The sequence below is a fragment of the Rhodnius prolixus genome, unplaced genomic scaffold (assembly GCF_049639745.1).
Source record: "Rhodnius prolixus isolate KJV_2025 unplaced genomic scaffold, Rpr scaffold_15, whole genome shotgun sequence".
NCBI classification, from domain to species: domain Eukaryota; kingdom Metazoa; phylum Arthropoda; class Insecta; order Hemiptera; family Reduviidae; genus Rhodnius; species Rhodnius prolixus.
The window spans coordinates 7,574,754-7,589,450 of NW_027411605.1; the positions used below are offsets into that span (position 1 = coordinate 7,574,754).

At 30.6% G+C, this 14,697-nt stretch overlaps 2 protein-coding genes across 9 annotated transcripts in view; one reads left to right on the top strand and one right to left on the bottom strand.

The window, feature by feature from the left end:
• The window catches only part of cindr (CIN85 and CD2AP related), a 30,006-nt gene extending 19,009 nt beyond the window's left edge, over positions 1-10,997 (top strand). For all 5 annotated transcript variants that reach the window (XM_074129851.1, XM_074129848.1, XM_074129849.1 and 2 more), the window contains one exon: positions 207-10,997. In XM_074129851.1, coding sequence (XP_073985952.1) covers positions 207-359 — 153 coding nt within the window. In that variant the 3' untranslated portion in view covers positions 360-10,997. The remainder of the gene's footprint in view (positions 1-206) is intronic.
• A 906-nt stretch (positions 10,998-11,903) lies between these two features.
• The window catches only part of LOC141455036 (dnaJ homolog subfamily B member 12), a 42,516-nt gene continuing 39,722 nt past the window's right edge, over positions 11,904-14,697 (bottom strand). For 3 of the 4 annotated variants that reach the window (XM_074129861.1, XM_074129860.1, XM_074129858.1), the window contains exon 10: positions 11,904-14,124. In XM_074129861.1, coding sequence (XP_073985962.1) covers positions 14,006-14,124 — 119 coding nt within the window. In that variant the 3' untranslated portion in view covers positions 11,904-14,005. The remainder of the gene's footprint in view (positions 14,125-14,697) is intronic. The other variant, XR_012459110.1, reaches the window with a different exon arrangement.

The window sequence follows — 14,697 nt, forward strand, 5'->3', positions numbered from 1 at the left end:
TAAATACAGAATATTATCTATCTATCTATCTATCTATCTATATACTTCTAGAGTTGAGCTGAGCTACTCCTGAAGAATGCTTATACCATTTGAAATACCCAAATTATAGAGGCTCTTATTGACTTTTTTGTTGTTGAAAAGTATATAAATTATCATTCATTTTGTTGGATTGCAAACATTTTAATTGGTTTATTTCATGTTTTCAGTTATCCCGTTTGGAATTATACTTTGAATCACAGATATCAACATTAACAAAATCTGTAAAAGATTTGACTGGAAAATTAGATGAGGAAAAACAGAGGCGACAATTGATGCAGCAAGAATTAGAAAAGTTAACAGACTTAGTCACGCAAGTTTAATCTCTTTTGTTTTTAATTTTATTAATTTTTCAAAAAATTAAAGGGAGTTCCTCTTTTTTTACACATAATTCGAAAAAAAAGCATTTCACTTTGCCTCGGGGGTAGTTTTACAATAAATAAATATTTAATTTGTAAATAAGTGTATACAAATATTTTAGTATGTTACAAGCTTGTGAAAGAAAAATAAATACTTGAGTCATAAAAAGAAGTCTAAAGAAAAAAGAGAAAATAGCGCATCCGTATTCCATCCAATAAAATGTTGGGAGATGAAACCCTATATGAATTTTTTCATTTGTTTTTTTTTTATTTATTTATTTATTTTATTTTTTGCTACTTAAGCGTGTAATGATTCAGCTCTTTTTCTTGAAATCAATTGCTATTAAGGTGTAACTTAACATGAAATGTTGCAAGGATGCTCAAGTCAATATCCTCACTTCGTATAATGTACAGGTTTATTGATATGTGTAGAAATCAATTCAGTGCTAACTATAATTGTAAAGAATAGCACATATATTTTTATAAATTCTTCCATGTTTTATTATTTTGAATTGTTTCATTGTTAAGGCGCTATGAAAACGTTTAAATATGTGTTTGATATGAGAGAATCATAGCTGGGCTATTAACGAATAGCCGAAGTGATAACTTCATGCTTTGTATCATGTTTCATTTTTTGTTTAAATTTTGTTCTTGGCTTCAGTCACAAAATGTGTAGTCCTTTTCCTTTTAGGTAATGAGGCTTTTTTGTCTTTGTCCAAAGTTTGTAATTTTTCAAATGCATTTCATGTGTTATCAATTTAAATTTTCACAGTGGCACTGGTTCCGGTTGGATCTTTTAGCCCTTTCAAGAATAACATCTGAATGTACTTTTTGTTATCATAATTATATTATTTTATTTTTCATTAAAATCTGTAGGGTAGAAATGATCACAGCATCTATTTAAAAACTAACCGTTTGCACTCGGAGAGCTTTAATTTGGCAACATATCCTGTTCAAGATTATTGCTTGGAGAAAGCACAGAATTTGAGTGATAATGTAAATTCGGCTGCAAGGATAGATAAGTACCTTAAATATCTCAATATCGTTTGAAACTTTTACTGCCAACTCTAAAGAACAGTTTAATGCGGTTAGATTACAGATTACAGATTACATACATAAAGTCTTTTATTTACAAAAAATAATAATAGATTGCAGATTATTTTCTTCCTTTTTTGGGGGGGGGGGCAGAAACGAAATCAATTAATTAGCAGGCGTAAATGATAATAAAGGTTGATATTCCTTTGGAAAAACAGTATCAACAATTAAAACGGATGAAGAGAAACTATATCATAAAGGACTTAAGAAGGGAAAGCCAATCACGGGAGATGGTTTCTTCCGCAAAGGAAGCTACACTCCCATTTATATTTCATTTTAAGAACTCCAAACTGAGAACTCTAAAATAGATCAAGCTTTTCAATCTGATCAAAAGAATTTTCCAGATATTCCTTCTTTAGATGATACTCCTTTAGCAAACCGTAGAAGAAAGTTTCCAAGCGCAAATAATTCAAATAATGTGACGTTCTGGCCTCCTAGCACGTATTGGACTTTAAGATGCGTTAAAATTCAGAATTTGAATGAATAATTTAAGTAATTACATTATTTTGGCAATGTAGTTACCCAATAGTACATAAAATTCAAATTCAAAAAATTATTACACATGATCGTCACAACTTAGCGATAAACACACAATAAAAATTTTACTCAAATTTTGCTATATTTACCCAGCAGCAACTATCTTTTTCTTAAATTCTTCCAAAATCTAACAATAAATGTTTTCAAGAGCGTGGTATCTAAATAAATAATTTCCATCTAAACTCAATGTGAATTCATGAAGGAATTTAGTGGTCCACTTCAATTTTTAGCAAAAAATTAATTCTAACATATTTTATTCTGTGTATAATCAACATTCCATTAATACCTAACAGAAGAGGCGCTGTATTTATTTCCATATATTTAAATAACTTGGGTGATTACTTATTCTTATTTTCTTCCTTATGAAATTTTTATGTAGCGAGGTGTAGGATGTACGTAATACATATCCTTCTTATTTCTGTGTACTTACTTTTTATATTATCGTTATATTTACGTTTTCATTTCTGTTTGTTAAGATTTTGTTAAAATAGATTATTGTTTATGTTTCTTCACTTGAAAGAAGCCATATTATGTTTAGTTGGGATATCTTTGGACACAATTTTGCAATCTTAATAAAAATTTATCGTAGCAAGTCTCTGGTAAAGTTGTTTGTCCAGAAGTATTGTGCCACTGACCTGTTTAGTACAATAGCCGGTAAAACTTTATCAGTAGTCAGTAACTTTAAACATATAGCAGAGAGCACTAGACGCCTAGTTTACTATCTCTTCCTTTGCTAAGGCCGTTATAAAAAAGGTAATACTTTAGAGTTTTCCTAAAGTGAAAAAAGGGGCCATTAGAGACTATTTCCTCCTTTACCCACTGGAACTTGGCAGGCTTACTGAGGAAATTCATTCGCCTTCCCAAGTCCGCTTTAATTAGGAAAGGCAACTTACTCTGAGAGGGCGCTTGATGCTGGGGACTTCTTTTCTAGGTACACTCGAGTGAGGGGTCAATGTCGTGGGTCACATGATGTAATAAGTTGGTTGAGATAGAGTTTGCTTGTTAGATCCTACACCCAGTTGCCGTCTGTATCCAACAATATCCACTGGCACTATATAAAATTGAATAAGTTTAGGAAACCACTATTGTATATTGTATGTGTTGTTAGGCTGGGATATATGCAGACAGCTATAGACAAAAGAAGTCTTGAGTGAAATTATACGGCCTAAGTCTCCACAGGCCGGGGAGGAGGGAATTAAAGGCATCTAAAGTTCCCTTATCAGTCTACCGTTGTCAATACAATATTTGAAAATAAAGCTTACATTAAAGTAACCAATTTCCTTTCTTAATATCTGGCGAGTACCAATATCTGGCCTAAAGGAAGGAGGACCTAGTGCAAAAATAACATGTTGATACCAAATAATGATAAACGATCTCTTAGATCCTATCCTCACACACTTACAGGTACACTTCAGATGCTCAGCCACAGTAGCAAGCCTAATCATCACTTTGAGTTCTCTTTCCCAGACCCTAAGTACAAATTATTGATGATGTATCGATTAATTCCTTCTATTAAACTCTTGGCATTCTACAGCATCTTACCTCCGACCAGAGCCTCTCTAATGCTCTTTGCCTCAACTCTCTGACAATTCCGTTTTGATAGGCGATTATCAAAGTCTTGCGTTACCTTGTTAGGAATTTAAAAATGCGACTCACAATATCACCTGACTCTCCATAGTCGATTCTCCCTGAAAGGTTGTGGTTAGTTTACCTAGGCAAACCGAAGTTAATTCTGATGTGAGGTGTTCCCCAGCTCCTACTGTTTCCCAGTTCTAGACTTCCATGGATCCTATAATAATAATAATAAAAAACCTTTATTTACATATTTTACAGAAAAAGAAAATAATTACAAATAAATATCCTTTTTTCTACCTTTTTTCCATTTTCCTCCTAAAGGTAACCACTCCGTGACCATCCTTGTCCATCTACCGGTATCCGTTCTGGCCAAATGTCAGTTTTCATTATCTCCTTAACAAAAACTTACAGTTTTAAAAGTTAAGTATAAGGGTTGATTAAACGCCAAAAGGTACACAAATCAGCTAGTACCCAACATTTCATTCATGCTTAGTTCATATAATTTAAGTAATTTTGCTGCATTAACTTTTCCTTCACATTTTTTAGAATTTATTAGATATCACAGACCCTTATGCTGGCCATATTTATCTACAAAATATTTGTTTAAGTAGCACTGTAAATTGACTTTAATATCTATTAATATTAATCTATAATAATCAAACTATTAATTACAGGTTAAAAAATTCAAAAACTTTTCGAAAAAATGCTTACATCAACATACATCAATGATTTTGTTTATTTTATTTATTTATTTTATTTTATTTATTTTTTTAAATCGTCTGTTTAAGTTCATTCTTCGATTAAAGTAATTGTTATTTTATGTAGTAGTCAAACGTTTATAATAATAGGTAATAATTACCTGGCTTTATCGCAAATAATATGGTTTTCTTCAATTACATTCTCAATCTAGGTGTTCTTCCCACAATGTTGTATACATGTAATATAAAATAAATGAGATATGCATACGTTTAGGACATCTAATTATTCCAGTATTTTACTATAAGTAAAATTAGGGGGTCTAAATTAAATTACAATTGAGAAATGAATAAATAATGTTGAATAATCTACTTGTTATTAACTGTGTGTTATTTGTGCTCACGAATATTTCGGTAAGACGAATTCAAGACTGAAATATTCTTTTAAATCCGTGATTCAAATTTAAACAGTAGCCGACTCTAACTTTGTCTTTTTCTACTTTTGCATATATCGTATATATGTGACATCTCAGAATAAAGGGCAAATTAAAGCTAAATCCGAAGAATAATTCGGAATAGAGTTAAAATAAAGTACCTATTTAAAAACGGATATAATATACATCTTATCATAATTATAACAAAATAATATTATGAATGAACTGGCCAGCATAAGGGTCTGTGATATCTAATAAATTCTAAAAAATGTGAAGGAAAAGTTAATGCAGCAAAATTACTTAAATTATATGAACTAAGCATGAATGAAATGTTGGGTACTAGCTGATTTGTGTACCTTTTGGCGTTTAATCAACCCTTATACTTAACTTTTAAAACTGTAAGTTTTTGTTAAGGAGATTTTTGTACCTTTTGGATAGATTTTCATTTTTGTCTATATTGCGAAGTTACATATCTGCTTTACAGATTTGTTTAAAATTTGGAATAAGCAATTCTATCATTATAACCTGAAAAGGTGTTAAGTCGGAACTGTAACTACCACTGGAGAGATCTTTATAAAGAATGATTATAGTTGCCATCCTCAATAACAATTTTTTTGAGAAAGCGTTTTGAATAAAATAGGAAGGTATTTGTACGTAACTAGCAAAATTAAACTGCGATTTCAGTACTTCCTTTTAAGAGGAGTAAGAAAAACAAACTGCGAATACAGTACTTCTCCCAAAAAGGCAAAGAGGCAAAGATTTTGAATGACAATTCATTGATGTAAATCGGTTCACCCATTGATAATTTTAACAGTTGCAAGACTTCCTCTTAGTAGGTGTAAGAGCATGATGGCACTTCACTGCCACGTAGAGGACCTTTAATCACTTCTTCGTGCTAAATTTTATCAAAATCGGACTAAGCGTTATGGAAATATTGGTAATAATAGTTTTAGAAAGGGCCTTATTTGGGTGGGGCAAACTCCCCTCCTTATGAGGCACGGCGTCGAGACTTTTAAAGTGCAAATCTGTACAAAATTTCGATTCGAATGACCCTTCATTCATGCAAATCGGTTCACGTGTCGATAATTTGCAACGATTGCTATACTTCCCCTTAACAAGTGTAAGAGCAGATCGTCGCTTTAATGTTACGTAGGGGAGCCCTAACCCTATCATCCTACCAAATTTTATCAAAATCGGGCCAAGATTTACAGAGTAATTAGTAATAATAATTTTGGAGGGGGCTTACATAAAGGGGGCTAACTCCTCTCCCATTCGATGTACAGCGACGAGACCCCCAAAAGGCACATCTACATAAAATTCCGAATCGAATGACACCTCATTCATGAAAATCGGTTCACGCGTTTAGGCGCTACGCAGTTTACAAAAAAGGTAACAACAACAACAACAACAACAACAACAACAACAACAACAAGAAGAAGAAGAACAAGAACAACAACAATTTTTGAAAATGCCGTTTTTGCACATTTTCGGCAACTTTTTTCTCAAAATCTATCAGATCTAGGTTGTTGCAAAAAAATTACAGTTATAAAGGAGGGTTTGCCCTACATTATAAAGAAAATTTGGGAATTTTATCTTTTATAGAAAAAGAGAAAAAAATTGTCAAAGTTGGGTGTTTTTCAACGTTACGCTTTTTCCTGCAGTTTTTGATGATCAACCCTTATACAACTGTCCTACCGGACAGTTTTAATAAAGACTGCATAGTCTAAACAAGACAAAAATTAAAAGATAAATAAATAAAACTTCACTGAATGATTTCATTAGATCATACAATTGTTTATAAATCATTGTTCATTGATCCACTTTGCTGTAAAATATGTAGGCCTTCCCATAGGGGAGTTTTAGTCCTTTAACGGTGACCAGTCGTATCTAAGAATAAGATTTCCCCGATTTCTCCATCTGTTCACATTTCTTGTTCCAGTAGGCTCTATCTTCCGCTTTCCTCATCCAGCTGACTCCCTCTTCTTTTTTTATCTCGTCTGACCATCTTTTGCGCTGTCTACCTTTTTTCCATTTTCCTCCTAAAGGTAACCACTCCGTGACCATCCTTGTCCATCTACCGGTATCCGTTCTGGCCAAATGTCAGTTTTCATTATAAAGAAGGGGGCGTTTATGGCATCAATACCCTTGTTGATTGTTTTATCCAGAGACTCCTCTTAAGTTGCTTCCAACGTAAACCTGGCAATTGAATTTCATTTAAATGTCAATTTAAACTTTTAATGTTTGATACGTATTGTTTTTGCTAATACTCATTGAGTTGCCTAATCCCAAGAAAATCGTCCTGTTTGTACTTAACCTTACTGTAACTAACTGTTTCCCCTTCTTCAAGTCAAAATGTACTTTAAAAATAAGTGTGACTTAATTTCATCTATAATTAAGTTGATTTTAATCTGCAACTTATGTGTTTACAGATATTATTCGAAATTTTCTTTTGAAAATTTTTAGAAAAGCGAAAAAAATTAAAGCTTTAAGTAACTTTGAAATATTGATTTTAAGGTCTATGTTATGGTGTACATTTTGATGCTTATTGCAATTGCATTTCTTAATTCTTACTTAAAGAATCCGACATCTTTAATGAAAGTGTGCTGGAACTTACATCTCCTATTTGGAGATAGAATAGTGGTACTTAAGTGCACTCGAACTCCGTTCGTACATCAAATTACATAATCAAACATCATTATTGTTGTAATTGTTATTATTATTATTATTATTAGTTGTGATTATTTGTTTTATGTAGATAGCAAATACTTTTTTTGAATTTTGGTAAATCAATTTGTTTTTAGAATTATAAAATGTTTAATAAGAAATTTAAAAAAAAAATGTCGCTGAGTACTGAGTAAACGTGCCACTCTAGTTAACTTTAAGGAGTAACCAGCTAGTGTTTTTTTTTAATACGCATAAATGTATAAATATTATACGTAAACAGAACTTATTTTTATTTAATAATATAGTACAATCATCAGTCGATTTTGTAGAGAAACCCAATATCGCAAATATTAAGTTTAATTAAACTCTCGTCCACCTGACTAAGGGTTTGGCTCGAACCGCACTCCGAAGTTTTTTTTTACCTATTCACATTTTGGAATTTATTTCAGTTGCCGATTTCCTTTGCCTTCTTGTTTTTAAAAACTATTTTGTTGAGAGTACAGTGATCTATCTTTGCTTCTTACGTTTCTTGGACACTTGGGATTATCCATTTATTATTTCTTCTTTCTGTGAGCTTCCGTTGTTATCTTCATTTTTGAAATTAATAGACTGTTCTTGCTGAGACGTGTAATTGTATGTTAAAAGTTCAATTTGTTTTTTGCTAACATTTCTATAATCCGCAACATGTATTTCATTTTCTTGATTTTCATCTGTCATTTTCACTGCAATGAAATAGTTCTTCTTGCACTCAACATTTTCTTGGATTTCAAAATTTTCTACTGAATCAACGAAATGTTCTCTCTTCCAACAGAGAAGTTTGCTTAAGAAGTTTCTATCAGCGACGATTCTGAAATTAGATTTCTCTTTAGTTTCTTTTTTCTCAAATTTAATTTCCCTTTTATTCTAAGACTTGATGCTGTACTTCGTTTGTAATTTCTTCTTGTGAACCTGTTATTACTATTTACTCACTTCTTCCACTAGAATGAAAATTATTTTTATTGGCTACATAAATTATATGCTAAAAAGTATTAATACAACTTCCATTTTATTTCTCATCTAAATCACGTTTTAAACACTTACATTTTATTTAATAAAATATTATTACTACAAAATAAATTCAAAATTTTTTTACATCAATAATCTCATCACATTTATACATAAAAGCAGCATTTTGAGAAAAATTCAGAACTTTTGGCAAACAAAATGATTAGAAGTCCCCGGTTGGCATTATACTAGAATGTAATGTTGAGGATTTAGTGTCGCAATTTTATTCTCAAAAGAAATAACAGACATTTATAAAGAATATGCTTATTGGAATGAGTGAAAGTAGTGAAGATGCAAAAAAAAAAAATCGTTTCAGCGACCGTTGACAATTATTCCTCAATAGAGAATCTCGAGAGTTATATGAAGGGCTACTTCAGATATGGCGATGTTCTGGCGAGCTCAGAAAAATTTGAGCAATTTACTTAACAGATTGGGTAAGATTAAGAGATAGAACCATCCCTAATTTTCCAGCTTTTTATAGTTAATGGTAGTTGGACGTTAAGGCCCGCCTGAAAGGATAGGCGATTACTTTACTCCTCCTTACTTTTTTTTTCCAGCTTTTGCTTTTGTTTCTGAATTCGAGCCAATTTTTGTTATCAACTAGAAGAAATGTTTGAAGGTTTCGATTAGAGGTGTAGTACTGTTGATTATGCACACAGGATGGGAGAGAAATAATCCATACCTGAAGAAGCTCAAAAGTAGCAGAATATAAAGCCATCTGTGAGAATGAAATACGGCTTACCAGCTGATTAGCTAATTAGTATTTATTTTTGTACTGTAATTAGTCTTATACAATTAAGTTAAAAAAAAAAACGTATAAAACCAATCCGATCAATTATTTAAAAAAATAACTATTGGACCAAAAACGCTCTGAACTCTTTACCTATTTATAGAATAATGAATAAATTTCGTACATAAAATGCACATTCTCTCCAACAATTCACAAGAAATTAAAAAATACGATTTCTTGGTAAACAATGAATTAAAAACTATTTTCTTTTGAGATAAAAATAAATTAAGTTCATTAATTAACCAGAAATTTGCTTAGTCTGTAAAAATAATTATTAAAACTTTTTCTTCTTAAATTTACTTTTTCTAAACAACGAAAAATGAAATCAAATATTTTAAAGATCAAATTGTTCATTTATTAATTTTTATTATTATTATTCAGTGTTTTAGAATTCATTTATTATAATTATTTCTTAGTATAAAATAACATTTTAAAAAATGTAAATAAAGAAAAAATATGTTAATTTTTATAAAATTTAAAAAAATAATTTTTATATTATTGTATGTGTAAGAAGAACTACTCAATTTTGCCGTGGTTTTGTATTGCCTAATTTACAAATAAAATTAATAATAGAATACCAAAAAATAAGGAATAAATAAATATAAGTTTAAAACAAGAGGTTTGGATCGATCAGTTGCTTCTGTTAATCTTTTGCGGATTGATGAAAGTTAATTTTAATTAAATTATATTAATTTGAGAAGAAATTTCTCCTGTCTGTTAATTCTGTTCATGGTAATTGCGAGAATGCATGGAGTTCTTTAGCAGAAACGGAGTTCTTTAGCAGAAACGGATCCAGCGGGGGTGATCGCCTTCCCAAAACTGGCTAACAAGATTTCTGCATTCATTTGGTAATTATAATTCGCTACTCAGCTTTTTTTATTTTTAAGATAATGAACCAAAATTATACATGTTAAATTCCTGCCAATACGGATTTTAAAAAATAAATGTTCTAATATATTCTATGTAGAATATATATTTATGTATGTATGTATACGTATATACATAATTTTTTTTTTTTTTCTTGTGAACCGGCAGATCTCAGTCTAACGTTTGGTTAGAAATGTTGTCAATATTGATAAGTAAAATTGAATAGTACATATTTGAGTCGTCTTGTGTAACTTTATATAAAAACTGTAACAATATAATCTTTGCTCTAGCTTTATTGTTTTATACTTAAGAGTATAAAAACTTTTTAATTTTTTTGTCGCTAAGCTAAGATGCCGGATCTATTTCAGTGCCAATATTATTTCACCTGAAACTGTTGGTTCTGTTATCGAAAGATTAGCTTGGGAATGCAAAGCCGAGAAGCGTTTTAGATTAATTACCTAATGTAGGCAAAGTACTTGTTATATTCATCAAAGAGTAATTTTTATAAAAAAATTGTTACATCGAGTTTAGTTCTGTGTAATTGTCTCACCTGTTTCAGTAAAGAAGGCCAGAGCGGAGACTAGAATTCTAACACCTTCTCTTGGTAGCACAGAGTTTTCCAATCCCTGTAGTCTTATTTCCTATAGAGTAACACCCATCAGCAAGACCCATTCCAAGTCGACTTTTGAAAAATAATTGACTTCCCTTTTATACCACTGTCTCCTTTTTTCATTCGGCGCTCCTTTTTTGGATCCTCCAAGAAAATCTTAATGTGTTTGCTTAAATGTTGTAAAGCATGAAATAAAATTTCTAGAAATCTCTGATGGTAAGCTTACTTTGTAAATATGAAGATGCCTAATTTAATATAAAAAAAAAATAAATTGCGAAACTATGTAAGCCACTTTTAATTTTTTTTTTCTCCTTTCAAAAATGAACTAAAAAAGAAAAAAATATAATGTTATTGGGAATTGTTGAATTTTTAAAGAATTTTTATTTCATTGTTAATTTATTGAATTTAGAATGTAATCTAGGTAAAAATAAATAATGAAGTTCAACGAACAGGGAAGAACTTACGATTATTAGAGAGAAAAAAATATTGATTTCAAGTAAACTGCGAAAAATAATGTAACATACGAGTATATTCCAAAAGTAAATTTTACATTCCACTTTAGAATGACAATGTTGAACATGATACATTAAAAAAAATTAAAAAAAGTTAATTTATATTTAATTTAAAAGTATTCTTAATTTAAGTTAAGCAAATAAAATAATGTATATAACAATTTTTAAACAACAAAAAATTAGCAAGTAATGTTAAAAATAAATAAATAAATTGTTGATCAGTTGATGATCCTAAAAGATTTTTATTTATTTTATGTAAACCGTAGTTCTAAAGCAAAAAAAAAAAAAAAATTATATATATAGGACACTTCTGAAAATGCCTAAAACAATTTACTATTTTAAAACGAAAACTCTCCAGAAATTCAAGTTAATTTCCAGAAAATCTCGACTAAATGGAAAACAGCTCCAAGTAAAGTGATTCTTCCGTTAGGCGGATTTCAACTAAGAACTTAAAGTCTAAAGCATCAGTCAACTAAATTAGTATACTAATCAATACCTCAGACCATTTTCCACAAATATTTTTCTTTTTTATGGGATAGCAGAATATATTTTGCCTTTGCGAAATTTATACTTCTACATTCGCTATTCTTCCTCCAACTAAGGGATAAGAACGTGAAATATTTGCTGTCTGTATCACATGTAAGGAAATTTATAAATAAGCAAAGAAGAAATGAAACTCACAAAATAAGATGGCGATGAAAGGAAAAAATCATTTATTTATTTTAACAGTTAACAAAATAAACTTATAATAAAACTAAATAACAAATGAACAGAAAAGAATCTACAAAGATTTTATTTTAAGCAATATTTGGCTTTCTGCTTTTGTTTTACTTTAAAAAAAATAACCTAAGAAGTACACAATTTAGAAAAAAAATACAACCATAATATGCTATAAACCTCAACAAAAGTTCAACAACATAATATTATATACAATTTTTTTTCCTCTAGCAATCTTAAATGCTTTAAACGGCCACTTTGTTATTTTTTATTTTTATTATTTTTAAATTTAAGGCGGAACAACATCAAAGGTCTTAGGAGCTTTTTTTCAGTGTACTGCCGGCTCTGGGCAGTATTCCACACCGGGCAATAAGCTGTAAGAAGTTCCTAGGAAGAGAAAATCAACAGCTGTGGATTGTTACCCTAAAAGGGGTTGTCTCCGCGTCGGAATCCAGTACGCTAACCACTGAGCTAATCTCTTTCCTTATCATTATTAGTAATAGTATTATATTATTATTTCTAAACAATAGCAGAAGTAATAAGTAGCAGACTTAAGCATTTAGAAAGTAGAAAATATAATAAAATTTATTAAAAGAGAAACGACTATTTAAACAAAAAAAAATACACAAAATATTTTTTTAAAACACCACAGCCTTGATGGTTATAATAACAATCGAAAAAGGATTATCTAAGGAGCGAAACTAATTCTTACAAAACTCAAAATCTCTGCGTTAAATTTCGTTTGAGCGCTAATAGTTTTCTTGGGCATTTTAATAAATAAACAATTGCAAAGGTTTAAAAATATACACATAACCCTGGTTTAAAAGATTAAAAGGTAGATGATGTTCATTTAAAGTATTTAAAAATATTCTTTTACAATTCATTTCTAATGAAAAACTGATCACTTCATAACTTACATGTTAATATCGTTCATTACCCTAATCAAAATTTATATTTGTTTCTATCATAGAACAAATAGAACACCATGCAATTTCCTTAATCACGTAGAAACAATAAAAATTTGTTTTCGCTCAAACGAAAATTTAATTAAATGCCATATTCTGAATAATCAAACTCTGATAAAAGAAAAGTTTTATTTTGCACAATTTAATGATTGTTAAATTAGTGATTCTATTGGTGGACAGCGTTGTAAATTAGGCGGGTCGCTTTCATCCATCATTTAGATATTTTTATTTTTGTCTCAAATTTTAAAGGAATCAATCAAGGAATTTTCTGAAGAGGAAGAAGCACCAAAATGAATTAGAATAAAAGAGTAGAAATTAAGACGCAAAAAAGCAATTTTTCTTTATAAAAAAAAAAGTGCATCATATTTTTTATAATGACAATTAGTGTAAGTCGGTAATAAGCTGAATAAGTCAATTGAGTGAGCTATGGTTGCACCAATTATTTAAGAAAAAAAGTAAATAAATATGTTCGCTTTCTTACAAATATAGGAGGTCTATGTGTGATCTGGACAATCTTCTGTTATTCAGTGTCGAAGGTTCAGGAATACCTGCCCTCTTTGCAGATTTTGAGCTGAAGTCGTAGTTGATTAGCACTGGCGCTCGCCCTTCCTTGTGATGGCCAATGGCACTTTTCCAAATGTTCCTATAAAAAATTACTCCGGCAATTAACAATTAGACCTAGAGTGTTTGATTAAATTGCAATCGTTAAGGCCAAATACGAACGGTAGAACCTTCATCCTGTACTTACGGAAAGTTACAAGTTTCTCGAAACAGAATTAAATTAAATTGATATCATGCGCATTTTTTGAGGGAAGGAATTAATCCAGAGGTTAGAGTAAACAAAAAAGGTTTATTACTCGCAAAGTAGAAAGTAGCGAGATCAAACAAATTGTTTAAATTATAGCTTTAAATTGAATATTCCAAAAATTTTATTCATATATATTATATATTTCTGTTTTAAAGAATTATTTTTATTTTTGTAAGTGGAGAGTTTGAAAGAAAATAAAAAAAGTTTGAGGGGAAAATTGATAATAAATAAAATAGAAACCAAGAAGTAGTAAAATATGACAAAAAAAAAATAAAAGTAAGAAATATGGTTTTAAATTTAAAGTCCTCGAGAATTTATTTCTTGTAATGCATCACACGATGGTGTTTTAATTCCTTGGGCCTTAGCCATCAAAGTGCTGTCGCCAAAATTACGTGCTCTCCACAATAATGATTCTCCTGAAAAATAAAAAGTTAATAATTTATTTTTATTGTAACAAAAACAAAAACCAGAAGGACTAAATTATAAACAACAGACTGAGCAAGTTTCATAATCACAAAACCATGGATTACCACTATTACCACGCCCCTATTCGAATGCAAAGTTCGTGTCAAAATTTCAAAGTAATCGGTGAAGAAAGTAGTATGAATTTGGGCATACGAGTACGTTTTTCTGCGTTGGGATCGACGACCGCGCATCGCGTCATCATGACGTCACAAGCCATACCCCTCATCCTAATTTTATGGTCCATATGAACGAGGGGTTAGGGGTGTGACGTCATATTGACGACACAATACGTCACGATGACGCAAATTAATAGAGGTATTTTCCTCCTACGTAACAAGGAACGCAAGTCCTACGTCACAAGGTATACCCCTCCCCCCCCCTTTTATGAGTGCTAGAGAGAGAGAGAGACAGACATAATATGTAATAAAAAATGCATGCACGAGGAGCGCGCATCTGTCCTTATCCATTTTTTTTTAAACAAGGATCATACCACACAAACCGATCTTTTTGTGTACATTATTATT